At 44.2% G+C, this 17678-nt stretch overlaps 1 protein-coding gene across 1 annotated transcript in view; it reads right to left on the bottom strand.

Annotated features, from left to right (window-relative positions):
- The window catches only part of DGKQ (diacylglycerol kinase theta), a 139586-nt gene that overhangs the window by 94626 nt on the left and 27282 nt on the right, over positions 1-17678 (bottom strand). The window contains exon 2 of the mRNA XM_045020267.1: positions 2700-2779. Coding sequence (XP_044876202.1) covers positions 2700-2779 — 80 coding nt within the window. The remainder of the gene's footprint in view (positions 1-2699; positions 2780-17678) is intronic.

Below are 17678 nucleotides of genomic sequence, written 5' to 3' on the forward strand. Positions count from 1 at the left end.
CTAGTGAAATAGTGTTTCCTAATATTCAATCTAGACCTCCCCCAACGCAACCTGAGACCACTGCTTCTTGTTCTGTCATCTGCCACCACTGAGAACATCTGAGCTCCATCCTCTTTGGAACCCGCCTTTGGGTAGTTGAAGGTTGCTATCAAATCGCCCCTCATTCTTCTCTTCTGCAGTCTAAATAACACCAGTTCCCTCAGCCTCTCCTTGTAAGTCATGTGCCCGAGCCCCCTAACCATTTTCGTTGCCCTCCGCTGGACTCTCTCCAATTTGTCCACATCCCTTCTGTAGTGGGGGGACTAAAAGTGGATGGAATACTCCAGATGTGGCCTCACCAGTGTCTAATAGAGGGGAATAATCACTTCCCTCGATCTGCTGGCAATGTTCCTAATAATACAGCCCAATATGCTGTTGGCCTTCTTGGCAACAAGGACATGCTGCTGACTCATATCCAGCTTCTCATCCACTGTAATCCCTAGGTCCTTTTCTGCAGAACTGCCGCTTAGCCAGTTGGTCCCCAGCCTTCTAGCAGTGCATGGGATTCTTCCTTCCTAAGTGCAGGACTCTGCACTTGTCCTTGAATGAATACTTGATCAGTCACACATTTCCAAGAAAGATGATTTTTTCTCTCTCTCTCAGAACTTGAACTAGTTAACTGTTACTTCATTGATCTATGACCCTCCCCAAGCTTACTCACAAACGTATCCATCCATACGTCATGATGTAGCTGACCCAGTTGTTGACTTACAGTGCTGTAATATCTGTCTCTTTGCAGAGAGTGACATGACCAGTAAAATAAATAAAGCATGTGGCCTTAGAAATAGTGCCTGTTGTTGCAGCCACAAGCCCATACACCTAAAACAACAGGATCTGGAGCAGTACTTTCCAGCCCAGTGGCCATGATCCAGGGCTTTGGAGCAGAGCCCGGAGCTGGAGCAGCTCCAGAGCAGTGGAGCTGCAGGTTTTTGTCCAGAGCTGGAGCGGAGCCGAAGCACAGCTCCAAAGCCCTGCCATGATCCACAAGTAGGTTCACCAGGAGTGCCTGGTAAGCCACGTCCCGGGGTTGAAGGAAAAAGCAGCAAAATCCGATGGACACTAGGATCCAGAAGTTGTGAATGAAGAAGACAGGTGAGCTCTGCTCGCCATCCGTTTCCTGTTGCCTCTGCCCGCCCTACCCAGCACCAGCCACTCATATCAAGCACCCAGCTCCACATATCCTCCACTAAAAATGGCCACAGGCTCTTGCCATGACCCCGCCCTCAGCATCCTAGTCAATTCATATTAGCATGTTCTAGGTCACACGTGGTGTACAAACATACCTAAGGAAAAGTTTCAATCAATCACACAGAATGGGTGGGTTTAATGACATAAGAACTTGCAGTACACATCCAAGATACAAGATGACGCTGGCTCTCCATCTAAACGTTCCCAAAAGTATCTGATTATCTTTTCTGTTATACCTGTATCAACATCCCTTTGATTCACTAAGATTGATTTAATGACAGATGTCTCTAACTCTTCCAGGTTTTCTTTATTTAAAGCTTTCGTATCACTTAACACTTCACCAGGCATTTCACTGCCCCCATCTTCCCATTTCCATTTTCCTCCGGCTCCACAATACCGCTTTGTGCTTTTCTTCTTTAGTATTTAAATTGAAACCATTTTTTTTGTGTATGTGTATTCATACTAGTTCTTTTTTGAACCCTGTTATAGTCTTGGCCTTCATAACATCCTCTCGCAAAGAGTTCCACAGACTGACAGTATATTGTGTGAAGAAATACTTCCTTTTGTTTATTTTATACCTGCTGCCTATTGATTTCATTTGGTGACCCCTAGGTCTTGTGTTATGAGAAGAAGTAAATAACACTTCTTTATTTACTTTCTCCACACCAGTCATGATTTTGTAGACCTCTATCATATCCCCCCTTAGTCGTCTCTTTTCCAAGCTGAAAAGTCCCCGTCTTATTAATGTCTCCTCATACGGAAGCTGTTCCATACCCCTAATCATTTTTGTTGCCCTTTTCTGAACCTTTTCCCATTCCAATATATCTTTTTTGAGATGGGGCAACCAGATCTGCCCACAGTATTCAAGATGTGGGCATACCATGGATTTATATCGAGACAATATGATATTTTCTGTCTGTATCCACCACTACAATTAAGACTCAAAAAAGGGCAGACATGAACAAAAATGTTAAGATGCACCAACCTACAGAAGTCAAAAACAGCTCTTTCATTCAACAGCAAAGGCTTATCACCCTCTTATTGAAGTGTAATTGCTGTAAAAAATGTAGTAATGTCCAAAAACCTTGCTCAGAAAACCGTGTATGAGAGTGTACCGTACCTCTGCACCTCATCTGAAGCAGTTACCACATTCAAGTATGACAATTCTTCCAGGCAATGACACACCATTAAACCACTTTAGTAGTCTTTAAGGAACACAACACAGCATTTTTCAAGGCAGTTTGTGCATAACCACCTGTTCCAGGCAGGTTCAGAAGGGCTTAGATTTAAAACTTTTGTCATGGAAAAGATGTAAGAGTTTGAACCAATGAATAACATATTTAGCTTATATTAAAATCATTAAATTAATGAGCCAATCTATTTTTTATTATTAATTTACTAATGAGAAAGATATAGCAAATAAGCTTGAGCCACTGGCTAGGTAAAGTATATCATAACACATGCAGACTCACCCTGACGAGACTTGACGCAATACACGAGCATGGTATCTTCACATGCTTGAGGCACTTTTCATGAGACATAAAGTTGCAAACTGTGGAAATAAAACATGCATGTTTCAAAACCGTGACACCTTTTTTTTTTCCAGAGCAGATCAAATATATTCAAGAACCACTTTCTAAACTGTACTATTACTAACGTCTCAGGGTTTGAGAACAGAGTTCATCCTATCCCCGTATTGCCCATTCTTCCCTTCCCAGCTGTCAAAGGAGCCATGTTCCCCCACCAGAACCATGCTAGGGGCCTGCTACCCCAAGCAGCTTTAACTACAGAAAGCTTCTTACAGCCAGAACCGGCCCTAGGACACGGCCCAAGTGGGTGGGCTGTGTACAGAGGAATTCTTCCCCCTACAATTCATGATGTGTAGGAGGAATATATGGTGAATAAACATGGCATCAAACCCACTGGAGCAGTGGAGAAAGACGACAAAGCACAGGCTGCTTAGAGTATTGAAAATGAATTGCAATTTTTATTGCAGAAGTCATTAGTAACACTTCCAGGTAAATTTTGCTAAAATTAATAAATATATTACTAATACCTACAAAGGGCTAGAAAATTGTTTCACTATCTTGCTTTTAATGCTCAGGAAAAAAACATTACAACTGAATAGGTGAAGTGCTTAGTTGAAGCAACGGTACGCATCTCAACTCCTGAAGTAGGAATCGCTGGAAGGAGTTTTCTGATGGGGGACTGTTGGTACAATTTTAATACAAAGTTTCACAAGTACAAAGTTTTAAGGAAAGCTAATTGAGCAACTGTTCAGGAAAAAGGACACACTGTCCGGACAATGTGAGACTCTTTATAGAATGCTTATTGCTGAACATTAAAATTAATCATGATCTACTAAGAGGGATACCGTTGAATAAGAAATAAACTCCCTGCCATTCATTATCTGTATAGTGTCACTAGCTGGGATTACTTAGGAATTAATGCGTCAGCCCGTTAATGATAAACACAGCTCACTGTATTCAGAAGCAGACAGTGCCAGCTGGATCATGAGGATGAACGTACTAATGTAAGGTTCCAGAACTTAAACCACACAGGTGAAGACATTTCAGAGCGTTGATAACTTTGAGAGAAGTAAACAGCAGAACTCGGTTACTCACAATATCCGTAAGTGGAGCTCTGTAGACAGAATCATAGAATCACAGAATCTCAGGGTTGGAAGGGACCTCAGGCGGTCACCTAGTCCAACCCCCTGCTCAAAGCAGGATCAAACCCAACTAAATCATCCCAGCCAGGGCTTTGTCAAGCCTGACCTTAAAAACCTCTAAGGAAGGAGATTCCACCACCTCCCTAGGTAACCCATTCCAGTTCTTCACCACCCTACTAGTGAAAAAGTTTTTCCTAATATCCAACCTAAACCTCCCCCTCTGCAACTTGAGACCATTACTCCTTGTTCTGTCATCTTCTACCACTGAGAACAGTCTAGATCCATCCTCTTTGGAACCCCCTTTCAGGTAGTTGAAAGCAGCTATCAAATCCCCCCTCATTCTTCTCTTGTGCAGGCTAAACAATCCCAGTTCCCTCAGCCTCTCCTCAGAAGTCATGTGTTCCAGCCCCCTAATCATTTTTGTTGCCCTCCGCTGGACTCTCTCCAATTTATCCACATCCTTCTTGTAGTGTGGGACCCAAAACTGGACATAGTACTCCATATGAGGCCTCACCAATGCCGAATAGAGGGGAATGATCACATCCCTCGATCTGCTGGAAATGCCCCTACTTATACAACCCAAAATGCCATTAGCCTTCTTGGCAACAAGGGCACACTGTTGACTCATATTCAGCTTTTCGTCCACCATAACCCCTAGATCCTTTTCTGCAGAACTGCTGCCCAGCCATTCGGTCCCTAGTCTGTAGCAGTGCATGGGATTCTTCCGTCCTAAGTGCAGGACTCTGCACTTGTCCTTGTTGAACCTCATCATATTTCTTTTGGCCCAATCCTCTAATTTGTCTAGGTCCCTCTGTATCCTATCCCTACCCTCCAGCGTATCAACCACTCCTCCCAGTTTAGTGTCATCTGCAAACTTGCTAAGGCTGCAGTCCACACCATCCTCCAGATCGTTAATGAAGATATTGAATAAAACTGGCCCCAGCACCGACCCTTGGGGCACCCCACTTGATACCGGCTGCCAACTAGACATGGAACCATTGATCGAACCAAAGATAGAATGCCTTCACAGACCCCTGCTTTTGGAGTTGTGTCTCTCACCACACGGGGTCTAGTGTGGGATAAGACCCACAACTGATAAAAATCCATTAAAATAGTCTAAACAATTCACTTATGCCAATTGCCACCAAAACTATCTATCTGACTGGCAAGATGTTGGTCTGTGTTCTCATTCAATTCCTCAGCTTGCTTGAGCAAGGGCAGAACATTGCATCACAAGTCACCACCCGAAGACTAGTGAGCCGCAAGACACTCCTGGACAGAGAGGTAGTAGCCATTCACAGAAGACAAACTGTGAAACCAACATCCCAAATCAGACACACCATTTCCAATCTACACACCAAAGCTGAACACATGATTTACTGAGCCCCACCCAGTTTCTCTACAAATTTCGGAGAGGAATTCTTTACTGAGGGAAACCAGAAAAGATGCCCTAGCTCTGGTAGGATAAGCCTTGAGATCTTCTAATATTTGCCTCTCTCAATTCATCTAGACAATCTACACCAAGACAGATTTGTTCTCAGCTCATGGGCAACACACGGTGGGAAAACAGCTTATGAAAAGCTTTTGAATGGAATCATTTTCACCTAAAAAGTGAGTATCCAGTTGGGTGAAAGAGTTGAGCAAGGAGTATCATGGAGCACAGAGGAAATGCACAGAGATGTTGTTAAGGAATAACTCCAACAACAGAAATCTTAGGCAAGGACGAAGTTCCATCTTAGCATTTTTTCATAATGGTCAAAGGTGAGTAAGACATAAGCACCTGCAGTTTACTGATCTGGCTCAGGAGAGTACAAGCAAAAATGACCAGTCTCAGGAACAAAAGTTAACAAGGGTAAAATTTCAGAAAGAGGATTACTACTTTTACTGGGAAGCAAATTAAGGAACCCCAGAGACAGCAAGAGCTATGATCAGAGCATCTATGGGGAGCTAGCAGCAGTTACTATGCTTAGGTCGCGCAATAGGTTCCATAATAAAACATGTGTTTAACCTTTTTTTGTGAAGTTCTCCCACGTCTATTGTTTGCAGCCGGCCTTGGAATTCAGCTGGGAGAAAAGCTCTCTGACAGCAACGGTGCCTTTTCTTTGTCTCATGAAACTCCACTCGGGTTTAGCCAAGGCATGAACTGCTAAAAGTCACCACTTCCCTTTCCTGTCCTGTTCCTCAGGAAAATTTTGGCAGCCTGCCAAAACAACAACTGACTGTGGAGATCCTAAAACATTGGGTGCAGGCTCCCAGCAGAGCAGCAACACCACAAGCTGCTCTAGAACTGTCGGAAAGGACCTCACTGACACAGGCTGCTCTGTGCATTCCCCCTTTTAAACACATCTTCTGGACCTGGCACATGGTGCCAACAGGGCATCCTCCTTCCTCTCTGGGAGCACAGCTTTGTCCTGCTGCCACCTAATGTGGTTAGTTCGGTAGCTCAAGTGACAGACCTCTGTGCTACACTGTTGAAGCACTGCTGGCGTTACAAGTCTATTAGTGCCTAGCACACAATATGAAACCTCTCTACCATTCTAATATCAAACATGCAAAGGTGGGAAGACCTGCTATGTTTATGTGGATCATAACATCAAAGGATTAGCAAAGTCCTGCAGTGCAGCATATTTCTAGCGTACAATTTAAACATTAAAGGTGTTTTTCAAGTTTGATGGCATGTGAAAGCACCGAGGGCCCGAATCTCAGTTGCCCTGCACAGTACACAGACATTTACGGCAGTGAAAGTGGATTTAATATACCACTAAAATCAGAATGGCAGCATCGCCACCCACGTTCACTGGCGTAAATAACAGAAGATGCAGTGCAACACAGAATCATGACCTATGATTTTACTTTGGTTTTTCACATATGATCACCAGAGAAATTGTCAAAAAATGAACCCTTATATAGTATCTTTGGATCCATTTTGCTTAAATTACAGGGTCAACAAAAAACAACATAAGGAAAAGGCTAAATTTCAGGTTACCAGACATACAAAAACTTTAAAACTTTCAGTTCAAGTGCTAGACTTTGCAGAATTAGGATACGCTAAATACCGTTGTCCATGCAGCCTTAATTCTACCCGAGTGCATATCCACTATGATGGCCTAATTACATGATTGCATCCTGGGGGTAGACCCCTGCGCAAGACTTTTTTTTTTTAAATCCCACTCTCGTCCTGTCCCGCAATACCCACAGGACGCAATCATAACACATATGCACAAAGGGGCAGAGTTAAGGTTGCACTGAAGCCGTATAGCTGGTATTTCCCAAATCTGGGTGCTTGGATTCACAACCTGAATAAATAAAGGTTTCTTACTTGTAACCAAAGTCCTCTGAGATGAACTGCACATTCACAATCAAAGGACATGCTAACAGTGTGGCCAGATCTGCACTATTGGAGTATCCCATGAGTGGGAACGTGCAGCGGCCATTCAAAACACCTTTTTTGAACTTTGTTCTTTGGTAAGTCATTACTTGTTATTTGCCTTACCATGGGACTAGAGGTTCCCCAGCCCTATGGTGCTAACCCTGAACATCCACTCAATAAGAAAAAATCTTGAACAATCATATGCCAATTAAATTTTAAACTACAGCCTATACAGAGAGAGAAATATAAATCCGGCCATGCAGTGACAGCTCCATGACCGAAGAAGCAGGAGTTAAAAAGAAGACAAGGACGGAAGAGGTTTTGTGATTCCATTAAAATAGCACGTGCTAGCTGGATATCTAATGCATCAAACCATTTAGTCTGGTAAAGTGAAGCATCTCAACTCCTGGAGTGGGAATCTCTGGAAAGAATTTTGTGATGGATGATTGTTATCTATGGGACCAAATCAGGAGTCATTATTTTGAATACAAAGTCTCAGAAGCACATATTTTAAGGAAAGCTCATTGAGAAACTGTTTGGGAAAAGGACACACTGTCCTGACAATTTGAGACTATTTACAGAGATGCTTATTGTTGAACATTAAAATTGATCAGGAGCTACTGTGAGGGATACAGCAGAGAGTGCAACAGAAATGTCTTATGTGACCCCCAAGGAGATGGGCTAGATTCCTGGGGCTCTGTCTGCGGCAGCTCAGGGAGAGGCGCTGTCCCTGGTAGGGAGGGGGAGCCAAGGCAAACCACTAGGGAGTGAGATGCCCCTCCCAGGGAGCTCAGAAAAGGGGAGAAGCCATTTTTGAGTCAGTCTGGAGCCAGCCAGGACAAGGGCAGGACAGGCTGTGTGGGGAGCTGGTGGGTCCCAGGCCTGCAGGCAGGGTTCCCCCTGAGAACTGGCCTCTAGGGACCTGAAAGCCAGATCCCTCTGCTGGGCTTTTCCCTCTCCACTGATGATTCCCAGTTTGTAGAGTTTTGCTGGGAAACTTTCCCCAGCCAGGCTGAGTTCACCTCCAGCTCCCTAGGGGAGCCCAGTCCCCACACGGTCAGCTCTGCTCTGGCTGCTAGTCCAGGGCTGCTGCCTGCCGGGGGCGTGTCTGGACGCTGGGCTAGGAGACGACAGTTTGGAGCTTAGTACAGTTGTGTAACCTGCACCTTGAGCCCTGCACCCCTTTGTGGGGAGGGGAAATCCTGGGACTGACGCAGCTGATTCCTGCCTGAGGAGGATCCCGGCCAGCAGAGACCAGCCCCTCAGCAGTGACTGAGGAGTCCAGAGTCAGCTCTGAACCTGAGGATCATTCATGGAGTTTGTGAGGGCACCATCTTTCAGTCAGTCAGGGAATCTGTTTTGGGGACCCCCTGCTCCCTGAACTGTCCCCTCAAGCCAGGGAGTGAGGGTCTGGGGATTTTACAGTCTGCTGCGTATTAAACGTGTGGAGGGATTTACCACCTCCTCCCACTTGTGAGTCCTTTGGGCTGTATTGAACCCAGGCAGCCCCACTGCTACACCACTGCAGAGAAGATCTCGCGGTCATAGGTCATCAAGGGCCCCAACAAAGTACACGTACCAACGGGACACTGATCTTACATTTGCTACCTCAAGTCACAGTGTGGGCACCGGTGACCCTAAAAATAAATAGTGTTTCACCCTGTTATGTTGTATTTGTCTCCTGTTTAATATAATTATTGTGCTGAATATATTTTTGTGCATTTGTGCTATTTCTTGGAAATCTCCAACTATCTGGCAAGTAAATGGGGATTACTCTGGAGTTAGAATTATCCGCACAAGCTGCCCTGATGACCCTGCCAGGAAGGAGCGAGGTGGGTGGAGGCACCGCCAAATAATTTCATAAGAAAAAAAAAAGAAAGAAGATACACCCTGCCGAGTGGGTGGTGGATCCAAAAGAACCCAGACCTGCCCATCAAAACCTGTAAGCGGATTGGCATTACAGGAGGTAACCAGGTGGAGAGGGGCGCTACATTGGAGGCACCGCTGAGATCCCGCTACACTTATTTTTCTAAACCATTTTGAACACGCGGTTTTATATATTAATAGATTATGTTTGGGAGGTAGGAATTTTCAGTGGCGTAAACAATATTTTAACTCTTATCTATTAGTCTTTTTTCCCCTTAGGAACTTGAAGTATTTGCGTTTTCTTACCGTAATTTATCATATTTTGCACATTTTTCAGAAGCCTGAAGCGGGACACCTACATCCCTGATCAAGCTCCACCAAGTCACCCGATATTCAGAGATGCTGAGCACCCATAATTCCCACTGACGTCACTGGCAATCCATGGGCACTGCCCATGAAAAAAACATTAGGCACCCTCTCTAAGCACCTAAATATAGATTTAGATAGGTAACAACCACCACGTTTGAAAATTTGGGCTGTTTTCTGTAAGTACCAACATGACTCAGGCATTTCACAGGATGACAAAGGGGCATGTGGCTATCAGAAGCTGGGGCACTTATGATTTGTAACTGATACCCCCGATGCACCCTCTCGTCTCATACTGGGCACCGTTCCAACCCAGGGACAGGGCCTCTGATGTGATAAAGGTACGGGGGTGGGAGGAAAGGAGAAAATGGGGGAGTGGCCATGTAACTATGGTATCAGTGACTCGTCAGAACTACTCTGTTTGCCAAGAAGCCAACTCTACTCTGCGTTTGCCCTTGAGTCAGGAAGGAGGGAGATGCCGGCGGGAACTGTTGTGTGTTACTGCAGAGCTGTGGTAAGCATTCTAGTGAAACTAAAACTATTTATAAGTTCGATTGTGCCACACTGGCTCACATCCTATCGTGTTTCCTCCCAGCCCTGAAGGCAGAGTTCAAGGCTGGTTCCAAAAAGGAAACCCGGCTAGGCAGATCACAGAGACCCATCCTATGTGATGCAAGCAGTGTATCTGATTCACATGCAAATAGAAGGCAGAGTCAGAGTCACTTGTGATACTAAGAAATAAAGCAAACCCCTTCTCTCACCTACGCCCCACAATGCGCTTTGGCAACCAAAGACTTTAATACTAAGATGAAGCTCTCTGGAGAAGAGACTGTATTTACTTCTCCATCAGAAACAGCTAGCACAATGAGACCTCAACCAGGACTATTGCCTCTGGCTGCTACAACGTTAATAACTAATCATAAATTGTGATTTCTACAGGAACATGCAGAAATCCCTTTGTCCCCTACCTGAGGTATTCCACACAATTCCATTTCTTTTTTACTTTTTCTGAGCTCTTCTTGTATTTGCCAATCACCCAGAATAACTGCTCTCTAGGTATTCAGCACGAGCAGGCTCCATGGAAGGCAACTGAGAGATCGATGGGTTTATTTTCTAATTAAAACATGATTCATTTATGACATGGAGCCAATGCACTATGGCCCAACCCCTGTAACCATTTATTTTGCCACTGATTTCAGTAGAAGCTGGAGTGGGTTTTATGGGCTTGGTTTAACTCCCACTGGAGTAAATGGAAGTGCTCCCATCACTTCACAATGGGTTTTGAATCAGACCCGCTGGTCCCAATTCAGGGAAGCTCAAGCAGGTTTAAGCACACGCTCAAGGGCTTTCTTGGAATCCTGACCTAACATTGACATGATCACCACAAGTTCTGTACGCTCCCCTTGAGTTCTGTTCAGTCCTCTGAAGCTCTGGAGACAGGATATTGGGCTAGATGGACCATTGGTCTGACCCAGTATGGCCGTTCTTATATTCGCCATCTGGGATGACACAGCAGGGACTGAACTGGGACCCTCTAGATGAAAAGATGAGCCGCTATGGCTTGAACTAAAGAGACGAGCCTCTGAAATGGGTGACTGTAACAGCATACACTTTATGGATTGGCACACAGGGGCACCTGTAACACACTCACCAGTGGGTTACATGAACTCATTAGAAATAGCCATTTCAGGGCTTGTCACAGACTCGGCACCAAAGAAACTCAATCTCCAGCATGAAATTATTACAGTAGAACCCACTAATTTTCCTGCGTAACTGGGCCACCTGTTGTGAATTATTGGATTTTGTGTTTTAGCAAGTAGCAAACCCCTCATTAACTTGCGCTTTGCTCATCTGCATACCCCATAAATTTCATTGGGGGAAAAAACAGGTCTCTCCCAACCACTTTTCCAAAATGATAGAATGACAGCTTAACAAAGGGACTTTTGTGATGCACTATCCTGGCTTTTATTACTAATTTGCAAAATTCAGTCACTTACAGCTCCCCCAGTCATTAGTGCAAATTAGTAAGGTTCTTCTGCAAATGAACAAAGAATTGAAGTATAATGCATCACAGAATGTACTTTGTTTCTTTATTCTGGCAATTTCAGTTTAGTTTTATTTATACCAATATATTAACAAACGGTCTGTAAAATATCTTGTAAAAGTCAAAGACTGTAAGCTTTTTGAGGCAAGGACTTCTTACAAGTCTATTAGTGCCTAGCACACAATATGAAACCTCTCTACCGTTCTAATATCAAACATGCAAAGGTGGGAAGTCCTGCAATGTTTATGTGGATCATAACATCAAAGGATTAGCAACGTCCCGCAGTACAACGTATTTCTAGCATACACTTTAAACATTAAAGGTTTTTTTCAAGTTTGATGGCATGTGAAAGCACCGAGGGCCCGAATCTCAGTTGCCCTGCACAGTACGCAGACATTTACGGCAGTGAAAGTGGATTTAATATACCACTAAAATCAGAATGGCACCATCGTCACCCACATTCACTGGTGTAAATAACTACAAAAGATGCAGAGCAACACAGAATCAGACCCTATGGTTTTACTTTGGTTTTTCACATATGATCACCAGATAAATTGTTAAAAACGAACTCTTATATAGTATCTTGGGATCCATTTTGCTTAAATTACAGGGTCAACAAAAAACAACATAAGGAAAAGGCTAAATTTCATATGACAATGCACCCTAGTTTTGGTGAGCAGGGGGCATGTTCCTGCCATATCATCTCCCAAAGTCACATAACCCAACAAACCAATGACAACTGCAAATGGAACAGACATTACACTCAGACTTGCGATCACAAAACAGAAGATAATCTGGAGTGTTATTTTTGATTCAATGACTGCCTAAAAGTGTTCTAGGTACCATCTAAACATAAAACAACCTCATCCACTGTCCTGAGGAACTTGCATTCTCATTAAGCCAATTCACAGCAAACATTTATAGATGAAGGAACAGGGTTATTTATTGTGGAGACGGCACTCGGGGCGGGGACAGCGTGTGGAGCCCTCATGGGCGCCCTGCATGTAGGAGCTGGACATAGAATATCAGGGTTGGAAGGGACCTCAGGAGGTCATCTAGTCCAACCCACTGCTCAAAGCAGGACCAATCCCCAGATAGATTTTTGCCCCAGATCCTTAAATGGCTCCCTCAAGGATTGAACTCAGAACCTTAGGTTTATGTCAGCTGCTTCCAGGAGCTACATGGAGCCAGGGCAGGCAGGGAGCCTGCCTTATCCCCACTGACCAGACTTTTAACGGCCCAATGAGCGGTGCTGACTAGAGCCGCCACGGTCCCTTTTTGACCGAGCATTCTGGTTGAAAACCGGATGCTTGGCAACCCTTTTCAGGAAAGCAGTAATCTACACCAGCTGAGAATCTGACATGGTGTTTCTATTTGGAGTCAACACAATAAATCATCAGTAGCATCATATCCATACAACACTTCTATATTTGTATGTATCAACATGAAAAAAAATTGAAATAGAGTATGCACCAGAAAACATTTCCAGTACTTCCTGCCAAGCTGACTTGATAAAAGATGACAGGAAATTCTAACAGTACATCCAAAGACAGAAATATTTCTTTTACTGAGACATAATTATGGCAACTCTTGTGTTTTGTGTATCACCAGCCCAAATAAACCATTAAGAATACAGGGCAAGCAAAATCCATTTCAATATGCACCATACTACTGCAGCTGTTCCAAAACCTAACGCAGTGGTTCTCAAACTTTTGTATTGGTGACCCCTTTCACATAGCAAGCCTCTGAGTGTGCCCTTCCCCTTATAAATTAATTTTTGTTTATATATTTAACACCATTATAAATGTTGGAGAGTGGGGCTTGGGGTGGAGGCTGACAGCTCGTGACCCCCCCCCGAATAACCTCGCGACCCCCTGAGGTGTCTCGACCCCCAGTTTGAGAACCCTTGACCTAACGCCTTTATGAGAACTGATTTCTTTTTCTTCTTTTCTTTTTTTTTTTTTTTTTTTTTAAGTAGAAACTAAATATTTCTTTAAAATGATAAAATATCCTCCTACTCCAGACAGCCAAGCTTCGGAATGTTGCAAACTCAGCAAACAGCATTCAATAACAAAGCCTCCGATGTAAATGAAGTGTAGCACTGATACGATCCAAAGACAGTCCCACATGGGGCACCTCTGAAGAGACGGCTGATGTGGAGGGAGATGATGGGGACCCCGCCAGTGGAAAAGAAGGGATGCCTTACAAATATATTAAATAAAAAAACTCAGTAATTGGGTTCAAACCCATATGTGACTCACACCAACCAGAAATGAACCTAAGCACAAAGTGATTGAAGAAGACTGGCAGCTGCTCTAGTTTGGTGGGTTTAATGTTAGCAGGTTCTTATATTTTACTAAAGTGCACCACTTTGAGAATGAGATAATGTGTGCTGAGTGGGCCACAAGCAGCCCGCCCACAGGCCACAAGTTGAGAACCACTGCGCTATCAAACAATAGTCTGAAGCTGACACATTTGCAACAACATTTGAAGACAAAACGCCCTGTGCGTGCGGGTAAGCCCATAGAATTTTTTTCAAAGGAAACTTTCTGAGTTTCAGATTCGCCAGTTTAAAATGAAAGCAGCTTCAACTATTTCTACAAAAGCACTTGAAGCTTCATATGCGTCTCCCTTCTTGTAGCAAAATCAAAGAAGCCGTACACAATTGCAGAAGGCCTGATTCCGCCTACCCCTGCGGCCCTTGCAGAAAAACTATGCTTGATTAAAAAAAACAAAACAAACAAAAAAACACACACCTTCGGATTCTCTTAAGAAAGTATGCTGATCAAATGACACTGTGTGTCGTCGAATTAAAGAAATGGCTGAGGATATTGTCTCTCAGCTTGTAGAGAAATTTAAAATGGCAAAAACATTTGCCCTTCAGCTTGATGAGTCCATGAATATTAGGGTGACCAGACAGCAAGTGTGAAAAATCAGGATGGGGGTAGGGGGTAATAGGAGCCTATATAAGAAAAAGACCCCAAAATTGGGACTGTCCCTATAAAATTGGGACATCTGGTCACCCTAACTAATATTAGTGGAGAAGCTCAGCTGATTGATTACATTCAATACCCTGAAATCACTGATATCAATGAGCATGGACTATTTTCCAAAAGTATAAAGGCAAACTCATCCAGAGAGGACATTTTTAAACTAATTGACTTTTTTCTTCTGATCATGATAGGAGTTAGAATTTATGCAAATTCCTCTGCACTGACAGGTAGCTAGGATCAGGAAAGAAAGTTCTGCCTTGCAGTGGGTGCACCGTATCATACACAGGGAGGCATTTGCTTCAAAAAAAAAAAAAGATGAGTTCTGAGCTGCATGAAGTTTTAAACGAATATGTCAAAACAGTCAACTTTCTCAAGTCGAGGCCACTCAATACTCATCAGTTTCGCATTCTTTGTGAAGAGATGGGGTCAGAACATCAGCAACTGTTGCTTCACACAGAGGTTAGCTGGCTTTCAAGAGCAAAAGGACTAGACAGACTGTCTGAATTACGCACAGAGGTTCACATGTTTCTTTCTGATCATTCATCCCCTCTTGCCTCTGTCTTTGACCAAACTGTGTGGTTAGCTCAAACTTGCCTACCTCACAGATATATTTAGCAAGCTGAACGATCTAAATTTGTCCATGCAAGGTCATGACACTGACACTCAATCTCTATGACAAAGTGAATGCTTTTATCGAGAAGACTGAATTATGGAAGTCCAAAAGTGGACACAAAGACTTGATCTGTTTTTTACTGCTTCATGCATATGTCACTGATGTCTGCACAGGGGAAATTGAGCAGAGCAAAATTAAAGAAATAATAGAAGATTATTAACTTGACATGTGAGATCAAGTCATATTTCCCCAACATTCAACACAACTCAGCTCAACTCGACTGGGTAAGAAACCCATTCATTTCGTCAGATGTTAGCAGCAGTAACCTCAAGAACATCTTCTTGAGCTATCTTTAGACCACAGTCTGCAAATGAAGTTTAATGTTCTCAACCTATTTACCATTGTGGGCCGCATCCAATACTACCTGTATGGCCCTGAGGATGTCAGATGGGTCCAGGGCCGGTGCAAGGAAGTTTCGTGCCCTAGGTGAAACTTCCACCTTGCGCCCCCCCCCCCCAGGTCTGCAGCAGTTCCCCGCCCCCCCTCCGCCCTGAGGCGCCTCCCCCCCATGGCAGCCCCCCCCACGGTAGCTTCCCACCCCCTGGCCCGGTGAGCCGTGCAGCACCTTCCCACCCCAGCTCACCTCTGCTCCGCATCCTCCCCGAGCACGCTGCCCCCGCTCTAATTCTCCTCCCAGGCTTGCAGCCCCAAACAGCTGATTGGCGCTGCAAGCCTGGGAGGCGGGAGAAGCAAAGCAGTGACTGTGCAGTGGAACCCCCTGGCTGCCGGCAGCACGCTGACCCAGGGGAACCCCTGGGCTGCCGGCAGCGGCTCAGATTCCCTCTCCCTCCCAGTGCAGCGGCCGCTGAAACGCTTTAAAAATTTTTTTTGGGGTGCCGCTTTTTGGCGCCCCCAAATCTTGGCACCCTAGGCAACCGCCTAGTTGGCCTAAATGGTAGCACCGGCCCTGGATGGGTCACAGCTCTGTGCTGACTGGGCCGCAGGCAGCCTGCAGGTTGAGAACCACTGCTCCTCACTAACCCAGTTCTGGTGTTTAGTACAGAAAGAGTACCCTGGCCTTGGGAGCCATGCTTTGGATGTTCTGTTACCTTTTGGGTCAACGTATCTTTGTGAAGTCTCGTCTTCTGCTATAACTGCCACCGAGACAGAGTAGGAACAGAATCAATGTGGAAAAAAAACTTGATTGTTGCTGTCACTTCACCACTCACAAGTGAAAACAGGCTCAACTATCACACTGAAATGTGAGTACAATATTTATATCCCAATGGATTTATTTTATAATTATATGGTAAAAATGAGAAAGTCGGCAATTTTTCAGTATTAGTGTGCTCTGGCACTTCTGTATTTTTGTGTCATTTTTTAAGCAAGTAGTTTTCAAGTGAGGTGAAACTTGGGGGTACACAAGACAAATCAGACTCCTGAAAGGGGTATGGTAGTCTGGGAAGGTTGAGAACCACTGGACTAGATGATCCTTGTGGTCCCTTCTAACTGGATGATTCTATGAAACAAAAAGAGAAATTACAGCAATTGGCCTGGGTGCCAATTGAGGGGAATATCATCCAACATGTAGCTGCTGCAGAATGCTTAGTAACCGAAAGGAAGGGGGATCTAAAAGGACAAATATCTCTAGATGGATTCAGTAAAATAACAGGAATCTAGCAAAGTTCCTGAGCAAATGAACTTCCATGCTGTTGTGCAAGGTGACACCAACATACGATTAACAACAGATAATCTCGTTCTTTAATCAGCAGAAAGTATGACAGAGTAAAATGCATGCACCAGGAACAGTGAGACAGAGCAGCAGCTAGTTCACACAAAAGAAAGCAATGAAAAGGACGATTCTCACATTTTTCCTAACAGCGTTTGGCTTAGGTTGTCCCCCGACCAACCCCATCCTAGCATGTTCCTGCTGTTCAGATGTTTCATTGTAATGAGCAGATGATCTGGTACAAAACACTGAATGTGTCGTATGTTAATTTTACAGCTCAGTGGCTTTTACACCTTTATTTCTTGAGCTGTTGGCTTCTTTCTACTCTAGGATTTTCTCTTCCTGTGGGAATTGGCTTTGGAGCACCAAGGATAATGATCATCGGAACCTAACTGCTTTGATGAGAAGCTGGGGACCAGATCAGCTAGGACCAGCAAAACAGGCAGATTTTCTTGAAACACGAGATGGCCAACAGATGGCCTTATATGGGCTGGAGCTTTCGAGCTAATGGATGAGGGGATATTTATGGATAACTTCACCAATTAATGTTTTCTTTCCACTAGGTGCATGGAGGATTAACTTTTACATGTGTCATACAGCTCTGATCTCTTTATATTGTACGAGCCTTGCCAACGCACAGTTACATTCAGCTATTTCAGAGCAGGGACCTTATGATCAGAGTATTGTGAATAAGCATTCAAAGGAAGGTTGGACTCAATTGTAGGACCTGTCAGCGTACCTTATTTTCTAGATCGAAAGCAAATGTGAAGGTTCGTGTAGGGAGCACTGACATGCAGAG

Source organism: Mauremys mutica, chromosome 6, assembly GCF_020497125.1.
Source record: "Mauremys mutica isolate MM-2020 ecotype Southern chromosome 6, ASM2049712v1, whole genome shotgun sequence".
Lineage (NCBI taxonomy): Eukaryota > Metazoa > Chordata > Testudines > Geoemydidae > Mauremys > Mauremys mutica.